The 10,693-nt window shown below is 42.6% G+C and overlaps 1 protein-coding gene across 1 annotated transcript; it reads right to left on the bottom strand.

Moving 5' to 3' along the window:
* Positions 1-2,601: 2,601 nt before the first annotated feature.
* LOC138650903 (dispanin subfamily A member 2b-like) lies at positions 2,602-9,207 on the bottom strand. The gene is made up of 2 exons (XM_069740775.1): positions 8,947-9,207; positions 2,602-3,030 (listed from the first exon to the last, which is right to left on the bottom strand). Exons 1-2 carry the CDS (start codon positions 9,115-9,117, stop codon positions 2,887-2,889), a joined length of 315 nt encoding a protein of 104 aa, XP_069596876.1. The 5' UTR covers positions 9,118-9,207; the 3' UTR covers positions 2,602-2,886.
* Between the last annotated feature and the right edge of the window lie 1,486 nt (positions 9,208-10,693).

Here is a 10,693-nt window from a genome sequence, read left to right as displayed (position 1 = left end):
AACTACACTGCTATAACCCTAATGCTGACCTACCACTGCCACTGACTGTCGCTATTCCTGTCCCTAGCACACAGATATCAGAACAGTGTCAGCCATTATCATATTAAACAGTGTCAGCTATCATAAACTACACAGGGCACACAGCAAACACAAAAAGTTCCCAGTTTCATTAGGTAGGCATGGGCTCAAACCAGCCGCCTGCACACCCCCTTACATATGGCTTACATGTAAAATCCCAATAAAAACAAGACATTTTAATGAACATACATGAAAGATAATTTCCCATCATAAACAAAAATAAGAAAAAAAACACACTAATTACAGCCCTATTTGATGAAGGGCAGATTTGAGCACTTAAAGGGAACCTGTCATTCCCAAAATCGCGGGTGATGTAAGCCCACCGGCATCAGGGGCTTATCTACAGCATTCTGGAATGCATTCCGTAACGCTGTAGATAAGCCCCTGATGTATCCTGAAAGATGAGAAAAAGAGGTTAGATTATACTCACCCAGGGGCGTTCCCGCTGCGGTCCGGGCCGGCGCCTCCCATCTTCATCAGATGACGTCCTCTTCTTGTCTTCACGCTCTGGCTACGGCGTACTTTTTCCTGTTGAGGGCAGAGCAAAGTACTGCAGTGCGCAGGTGCCGGGAAAGGTCAGAGAGGCTCGGCACCTGCACACAGCAGTAGTTTGCTCTGCCCTCAACAGGGAGATAAAGTACGCCGGAGCCAGAGCTGCAGCGTGAATACAAGAAGAGGACGTCATCGTAAGAAGATGGGAGGCCCTGGACCGGACCACGACGCCCATCGGACCGGATCGGACCGCACCGCCCTGGGTGAGTATAATCTAACGTCTTTTTCTCATCTTTTAGGATACATCGGGGGCTTATCTACAGCATTCCAGAATGCATTCCAGAATGCTGTAGATAAGCCCCCGATGCCAGTGGGCTTACCTCACCCGCGATTTTGGGCGTGACAGGTTCCCTTTAAAAGTAAAGTCATATTTGATAAATGGCAGATGGGGCACTTTAAATAAATACTAATGTCCCCCCACTATCTGCTCTGCTTGCAGTGGACATCTACCATTCCTCTTCTTTTTGAGCCTCCTGATGATCCGCTATCCAGAGGGGGAAAGGGTTTAGGCGCAGCGTGTGGATGGATAAGCACAGCACACACATCCTGTTAATGTGAGGGATTTATTATCTATGGCTTTTCCTTTCCTCTCTTGATTACATATCCTTGAGCGACATCGACATTGTTTTTTTTTGGCTGAATATTGCTTCATGTCATTTGTGTGTATCAGGTTAGTTACTTGTTCTATGAACTGGATACATAATGTCAGAGATATTCCAGGTGCAGCTGTCAGTGAGCGGGATGTCATTTACATGTATCCATAAGGTGGCAACCTCCATGACTAGGTAGAATCACCTATAGAGATTAATAGGGCACACTGGTAGTTATTGTTAAGTGCCCAATTTACCCTTTATCTAATTGGACATTACATATAAGTGCTCATATCTGCCCTTTATCTAATAGTGCATTGTTTTTATGGGGATTTTATATATAACACTTTATTAATGGTCCTCTTGATACCATAATTAATGTCAATCTGTATTTATGTAATACTTCTATGGTTGTTCAGTTGACAATAACACAAAATTCTTTAGAAATTTCATCCAAGCAGCTTTAGTTTAGTGTCCCATGCAGGCTCAATGGACCAGGCACCCGTCCTTATCTGAACATTTAAAAAAGCTCCTTGATATAAGATGGATTGCAAGTGAGCGAAATATTGAGGCCTATTGCATTGATGGAGTTGAAGGGATTGTCCCTTGTCACCTAGCTGTAGCCCACAGGCTCAGTGATGTATAATAAATCAATCTGATATATTTACCCTCCCTGTGATGGTATTAATAAGCTCCCTTGTATAATATGACCTACTCCTCTCTCCTCGGCCATCTTCATACCCATCCGCAGCAATCCACCCAGTCCTTCCATCTCTTCTCTCCCGCCCTCTCCCTGTTTTGGGTCTTTCAGTTCTGCCGCTGACTTCATTCCATGGGGGTAAAACGGAGTGTGACGCACATCATCAATGTTAGAAACCTTGGTGTTACAAGTAAATATTTTTGGAAAATTCAAATTTTTATTTTCTTGGTCAAATTCTAATAAATTCTATGTGACTCTCTTGGGGTCAAAATGTTCACTGCGCCCCCTAGATACATTTCTTGATCCTGATCAGCAGAATCAGGTTAATAAACACGGAGTGGTGCTTGTTTGTCATTAGCCGCGTGTTTGAAATCAAATGAACCAAAACTTTGTATCTACTTTGCTTTAATTCCGGTAACACTCTCTAACTAACTCACTTTTTTCTTACACTTTCTAATAAGTTAACACATTTCTTAAATGCTGTTTTGAAGACTCTGAATCGTGCCGGATTAAAAATGAAGCGACTTTAGGAATCAATTCAGTTTCCCTTTAGAAGTGAATTAGGTCCTAAAAATGGAGATGATTAAATGTTCATGAAAATGTGAAGAATTGTAGTAAAACTTACCGGCCTTGTAACATTACAAAAAGAACGGAGTTTTCAAAAATGAGACCAAGAAAAAGTTAATTTATTACACATATTATTTATTCACTGTGTCTGATTTACAAGCAGAATTAAAATTCAAATGTTGAAACTTGTAAACTTTTTCAAAATTGTCAGAAAACTCAATTTTTATAATACAAACAGAATGAATATTGACCACAATTTACCAATAATATAAAGTACAAAGCGTCATGAAATCTTGGTCCCAGTACAAGCGATTATCCTGCAATACCAGAAACATTGATATGCGTTCAGAATTTTTTGCTTTTTTTTTTTTTTACAATTTTATTTCTGTCTGCAAAGATTTATTTTGCGACGGTGAAACGAATGACGATAAAGACAATAATTACGATGATCCCGACCACTGTAGCGGCGATATTTAGTTTGTAGGCGGTACCGGAGTGCTTGGATGCCAGGGCTGCGTTATTCTGATGGGTGGCGTCGCGGGTCTGTGAATAAAAGGAATGATTTATTGATGGCATCTGCATGTCTTTCAGTCTTAATTATGTGACCAAGATGGGCACAGACCACTCCTCTCTGCTTCACACCTGAATGCACTTTCTAGCAAATATATTGCAAACCATAAGTCTGCCAAGACGCCAGTCTGCCCAGTGCATCACATAAGTGCATCATAGAAGTGTGTGGAGCTATGGAAGAATTAATCCAGAATTAAACCAGAAGGGAACTGAAGGGAACTGGATACAGTCACTGTAAACAATGTTTCTGTTTGTTTCTATAATCCTTCACTTTCTACTAACCCCCCAATCCCTACACCTAGTAAGGGACTGGCTATCTCTCCCTCCATCCTCCCCATCCATCCCACCTCCTCCTCCTCAGAACCTTTCCTCAACATACAATCCTCTGTCTCCAAACACAGACAGTCCCCTCATGCCATTTCCTGCTCCCACCTGCTATCACTTTCTCTGCTCCTCCTTCTAAGCTTTTGCCCTGTCTCCCCTACATAAAGACCCCCAGTTGGACATTTGGTGCAAATAATTAAGTACACCACACCACCACCACTAATGTGGTGTACTTAATTATTTGTACCAAATGTCCAACTGGGGGTCTTTATGTGGGGGAGACAGGGCAAAAGCTTAGAACAAGAATTAATTCTCACTTCCACACAATAACAGAAAAAAATGGATCTACCTGTGGCCAAACATTTTTGTCTCCCTGATCACAGCAGTATGGACATGATATTACTTGTATTAAAGGATAACTTCAAATCTCAGAGAGGCAGAAGGGTCTGGGAGTATAAACTCATGACGACCTGTGACACACTCAGTGCAGGAATGAATGTGTTGCATGGATTTATGTCTTTTTACATCAATTAAGGAATTTACTCCTCAGATCTTGTGGGGGTATCACAATAGAGAACCAGACCCATTCAGAGGACAATAAAACTTTCACACTCCTTATCTATGAACTGTTCCAATATTTATGGCTATCCCTCTCACATAATGATAATTCTGCTTCACGTCACTTGTCTTATCTATTGCCTTTCTCTCTGTGCTATGTTGTGTATAGATATGTGATTCTTTAGATTTTGTATTAGTCTATGCCTGATGAAGAGACGTGCATAGTCTCGAAAGTTGCAATTTGTTACCATCTTTTCAGTTAGCCATTAAAAGGTATTAACCACTGAGGACTCTCAATTGTAAATATTTTTCTATCTACTGGCTAACACGGTGCAAATATATATATCTTTCCGGTATTAAAACTAAACATGGACAAAACAGAATTCATCATCTTTCCCCATCTTTCTCGACTCTCCCAACAGACCTATCCATTACAGTTAATGGCTGCCCACTCTCCCCAGTCCCACAAGATCGCTGCCTCGGGGTAATCCCTGACTCTGATCTCTCCTTCAAACCACATATCCAAGCCCTTTCCACCTTCTGCAGATTACAACTCAAATATATTTCCTGGATCCATACGTTCCTCAACCAAGAATCTGCAAAAACCCTAGTCCATGCCCTCATCATCTCCCTCCTCGACTACTGCAACCTCCTGCTCTGTGGCCTCCCCTCTAACACTCTCGCACCCCTCCAATGTATTCTAAACTCTGCTGCCCGACTAATCCACCTGTCCCCCCGCTATTCCCCGGCCTCTCCCCTCTGTCAATCCCTTCACTGGCTCCCCATTACCCAGAGACTCCACTACAAAACCCTAACCATGATGTACAAAGCCATCCACAACCTGTCTCCTCCATACATCTGTGACCTCGTCTCCCGGCACTTACCTACACGCAACCTCCGATCCTCACAAGATCTCCTTCTCTGCTCCCCTCTTATCTCCTCTTCCCACAATCGCATACAAGATTCCTCCCACGCTTCCCCCCTACTCTGGAACTCTATTCCAACATCCCATCCCTTGTAGATTCTGAGCCCTCGCGGGCAGGGTCCTCTCTCGTCCTGAACCATCGTGACTTGTATTGTTTAAGATTATTGTACTTGTTTTTTATTATGTACACCCCTTTTCACATGTAAAGCGCCGTGGAATAAATGGCGCTATAATAATAATAAATAAAAATAATGATAATAGTTGAAGAAGCATTAAAAAAGTGTTAATTAGATCTGTTTCTGCAAAACATTGGTGAAACTGTAGGAGTCATAATGAAAACATAACAAAGATGGAAACCATTAAAAGGGGAAAAATCAACTCAAGAGCAAACATTCCAAAAACAAAAAAAGTATAAAAAAATCAGAATTGTATTAAATTCATCTACAACATATAATAACTAAGTAAAAATACTTAAAAGTGTAGAAACGTATTCCATTATATGCAAGGGTGCGATTATAATACTCCATCTATCCTAACACCCAATCTCTAGGATCACAAATAATGAAAATATATTTAATAAGTTACATTGGAGAAACAGTATAAATATGGAACAAAATAGCGAAGCATAAAAGTTGAAATCCTTAGTAAATGAGAGCAGTATATAAGTAAACATTAAGCGCTAGTGCAGCGCCCCAGAGACCTGGTCTTTGCAGTAATGTCGCTCTGCCGCTAAGGAGGGTGATGTTATGTCTGATTGCACTAAAGGAGTTCATCTGACCAGGTATCACAGTCACACATTACACTTCACACTCCGGCCACTAGGGTGAGCAAAAGGCACTATGTATTAGGCCACTCCTCACACTGGTAAAACTGGGGGTTGGATAGGAAGTTAGGAGAGAACGCAGCCTGGGAGAGCTCCAGGGAGGACCTGTCAGGGGTGGGTTCCTGACAGGGGCCTAGCAGAATGAACAGAAAGCAACAAAACCGCGCCTGCACTACCTTGCGGCGGTATCCTTAGAAAAGACACGAAGAGAAGGATATTGTGGAAAGTGAGAAACGAGATCAAGCACAAAGGAGAGCCAGTAGGAGTCGTGCCCCGAGAATGGCAACATCCTACTGAAGAGAGTAGCTGGTGACCCGAACGCCGAGGAAGTAACTGACTCTATGCCTTACTTGAAATACCGCAGGACAGTTAATTATAGGTTGGCTGTCTACCATATATCACCTAAGCAGACATAGGGGGTAAACGTGGAGAGGGGCGTCTCTAGGGTCCCAGAATAGCTCTGAGCCTTCCCATCAAACGGGTGCGTCCTATCCAGATAAACTTGGGGGACGGAGAGAGAGAGAGAGAAAGAGAAAGAACGAGAACAGAAGTTGTGAGGACTATCCCGAATGCTCAGCAGGGAAGAACTACAACACACAGGCGCTAGTGGTAGGCAACGATTTCCACCTGCAAAGGGAACTCTGGATGTGCCTTCGGACCGGCCGGTCTCAGCCAGCCCTGTTAACAGTGCTCTGGATTGTGGATCCCAAAGTCTTCAGTAAAACGTAAAGAGACTGCAACCCTGTGTCCTCGTTATTGACTGCACCTCACACCATCGCCACCTACACTACTGGGAAGCCCTGGGGACATACTTCACCTGTGGGAAGGTATACCATCTAGCTGCCATCACATCACCCCAGTGGACCCCAAGCAGCGTCAGACACCCTGACCGAGTACCACAGGTGGCGTCACGAATCCTTAGCCGACTTTCATCACCCCTTTAATTGGACGTCCCTTAGCAGGGTCACGGACCGGGTCCAGCCACCATGACAACCCTAGAACCGAGACAGAGAGGACCGGTATCGAGTAACCCGCGGCCCTGCGTCTGGGGGTGCTCCATTATGTCATCTATTACCATACAAATCAGAGAACAGGAGAACAGTACCAACCAGCGAAATCCGGGACTGACAATAAATTAGCCAGTTGTATACTGTATCATCCATCACAAGTTGAGTCCACATGCAGATAGGTGAGGTACCACCCAAATTACCCCAATCCAAACAGGAGATAGTCTGATTCCAAGTATATCTAAATGGGGGATTGGTGGAGAAAATTTACCTACACGTTTCGCCACCTCAATTTGGCTTTGTCAGGAGTACAGTGAAAATGCATGCATTGTGTCTCTTTATAATGAAATAATACAGCAATTACCAAATGTTTGTCAAGAGAAGCTGAAAAAAGGGCATTGTGAGAACCTTGTCCAGAAGTATCAGCGTGCATTTTGTAAGAGTTATTAGTAAAGATTAGCGCAAGTGCACATGCGTCATAATGCCATAAGTCAGATACAAAGTGAGTGAACGTCAATGTGATGGCGCCGGGTGTTATATGCTCACGTTACCATTCGTCTCTATTATTAATTAGCACAGTAATTGGCAATAATCACTGCAAGTGAGAAAGCACAAAAGTGCTTTAAGCGAAACCTAAGTCTGAAGAGAAGAACGCCATTACAATCAAACCAAGTGTAGACAACACTAAATGCCTTCCGGCTCAAGAAGAAAAGTGCAAAGCCTAATAGACAGTTCCTCTGATTGTCCATTAGTGTCCGAGGGAAATCTGCTTTATGGAAGGCTTTTGAAACTTGCAATCTCTTGGGAATATGGCAGGTCTTCCATGTAAATCAGCATGTGCGCATTCACATCATGGATGGGCGTATGCTGGTTTCAGTAATGGAGGAGAAAATCTTGTTGGAGGAGAAAATTTATGTAAGAAACAAACTAAAAAGAACATCAAGTAAATGCCATGTAAAAATACATAGGAAAAACAACAATAAAATCCTGAAATGGAAAAACAAAGAAAGAGCAAATGAAAAAAAAATCTAAATCAAAGGGTAGAACTTAAAAAAAGAAGAAAAGGAAAAGATAAAAGCTGCAAAGGATAAAAAAATACTATTGGAAAACAAAGTAAATGCTAAAGGAAAAACACTTGAAGATGTTTTTTTATTTTTAAATAGAGGAAAGAACAGAATAAAAGATACAAATTGTGTAAATATTGACGACATCACACAGCAGGACGGACAATACATGTATGTGCGGGCGTCGTTCCCACTGGGCGTCAGCCGAAACTCTCATTTATAACACACAAGCTGCAGCAGTGAATGCTGTAATGATAAACTAAAAAACAACAGTGGAAGATTTTTTTCGAATTAAAGCTACTTTCACACATCAGGTTTTTTTGCATCAGGCACAATCTGGCGAATGTTGCAAAAACAGGATCTGGCGCAGGTTGTGAAAAACTGATGCGACGGATCCATTTTTTCGATGGATCCAGCTAGCATATCTAGATTATTGGATAAAATAAAATTTGGAGCATGCTCAGTTTAAAAAAATGGAATCCGGTGCCGGAATCCATCATTTTCTGGATCCGGCACCTTCCGGCTCCCATAGGCTTCCATTCTAGCAACCAGCCGGAAGCACTGGATTGCTATGAATGTTTTTTCCAGAAACTGGAAACGGCAGGTGTGCCAGATCTGGCGAAAACCGGACGAAACGCAATGTCATCCAGCGCAATCCGACACTAATGCAAGTCTATGGGAAAAAAACTGGATCCGGCGGAAACATTCGCCAGATCCGTTTTTTTTTTTAATTTAGCCAGATTTAGCCTGACAGCGAAAACCTGATGTGTGAAAGTAGCCTAACCCTTCAAAAAAATCCTGTAAAGATGAAAATGAAGTAAAGATGCATCATCATCATCACCTCCATCCCAACCTCCTGACATGACGTCTTCTCTTATGTCACCGCTGCAGCCAGTCGGCAGCACTGTGATCGGTGGCAGCGGCAGAAGAGGTGAGTATTTTATTTTATTTGATTTGTTACTGAAGTTGACAGGTAAATCAGCAGACTTGGGGCAGATTATCATCTGTGGATTTACCTGCAGATACTTCTACATCTTTACTAACAGAGAGAGTTCTGGCTCTTAGAGAGCAACAATAAGAAAACTGGAAACAAAAAACTGAAAAATGTGCGCGTTCTTTGGCACAAGATCACCTGGCTCTGGAAGGGTTAAATATTGGATAATCTCTCAGAGAAATGTGGATTTTTACCTTGACGGAGTAGATGACAGCGGCCAGTCCTATAGGCAGGCAGCAACAGATCAGGTTGACGATGGACCACACCAGATAATCCTTCTGTGGGGTCTGGTGGGGCACCGGCCCGGGCTGCATGTCCACCACATCTGAAGTCGGCTGATACATTTTCTTATTGTCTCCGTCCATGCAGTTTCTGTAGACTCTAGCTGCTACCTTTGTTCCGCGCACTCTGCTGTGCTCAACGTTATGTGTAAAGGGGAAGATCAACAGGATGGGAGGTTATTACATTTTTTTGCCTGACTTCTTAAAGGGCCCCTGTTATTGGCTGTTACTGCTGAGCCTGTCACGAAGGGAGGGATGCTGGGGCAGTCACTGTGCACATACATTACATTCATTACATTACTGATGCTGAGTTACATCCTGTATTATACTCCAGAGCTGCACTCACTATTCTGCTGGTGCAGTCACTGTGTACATACATTACATTCATTACATTACTGATGCTGAGTTACATCCTGTATTATACTCCAGAGCTGCACTCACTATTCTGCTGGGGCAGTCACTGTGTACATACATTACATTCATTACATTACTGATGCTGAGTTACATCCTGTATTATACTCCAGAGCTGCACTCACTATTCTGCTGGTGCAGTCACTGTGCACATACATTACATTCATTACATTACTGATGCTGAGTTACATCCTGTATTATACTCCAGAGCTGCACTCACTATTCTGCTGGTGCAGTCACTGTGTACATACATTACTGATCCTGAGTTACATCCTGTATTATACTCCAGAGCTGCACTCACTATTCTGCTGGGGCAGTCACTGTGCACATACATTACATTCATTACATTACTGATGCTGAGTTACATCCTGTATTATACTCCAGAGCTGCACTCACTATTCTGCTGGTGCAGTCACTGTGTACATACATTACTGATCCTGAGTTACATCCTGTATTATACTCCAGAGCTGCACTCACTATTCTGCTGGGGCAGTCACTGTGCACATACATTACATTCATTACATTACTGATGCTGAGTTACATCCTGTATTATACTCCAGAGCTGCACTCACTATTCTGCTGGTGCAGTCACTGTGTACATACATTACTGATCCTGAGTTACATCCTGTATTATACTCCAGAGCTGCACTCACTATTCTGCTGTTGCAGTCACTGTGCACATACATTACATTCATTACATTACTGATGCTGCACTGATTCTGAGTTACATCATGTATTATACTCCAGAGCTGCACTCACTATTCTGCTGGTGCAGTCACTGTGTACATACATTATATTACTGATCCTGAGTTACCTCCTGTATTATACTCCAGAGCTGCACTCACTATTCTGCTGGTGCAGTCACTGTGTACATACATTAAATTACTGATCCTGAGTTACATCCTGTATTATACTCCAGAGCTGCACTCACTATTCTGCTGGTGCAGTCACTGTGTACATACATTACATTACTGATCCTGAGTTACCTCCTGTATTATACTCCAGAGCTGCACTCACTATTCTGCTGGTGCAGTCACTGTGTACATACGTTACATTACTGATCCTGAGTTACATCCTGTATTATACCCCAGAGCTGCACTCACTATTCTGCTGGTGCAGTCACTGTTTACATACATTACATTACTGATCCTGAGTTACATCCTGTATTATACCCCAGAGCTGCACTCACTATTCTGCTGGTGCAGTCACTGTGTACATACATTACATTACTGATCCTGAGTTACATCCT

The sequence above is a fragment of the Ranitomeya imitator genome, chromosome 10 (genome assembly GCF_032444005.1).
Source record: "Ranitomeya imitator isolate aRanImi1 chromosome 10, aRanImi1.pri, whole genome shotgun sequence".
NCBI lineage: Eukaryota > Metazoa > Chordata > Amphibia > Anura > Dendrobatidae > Ranitomeya > Ranitomeya imitator.
The sequence above is the reverse complement of the archived record's forward strand: the minus strand, read 5'-3'. Positions and strand labels throughout refer to the sequence as shown.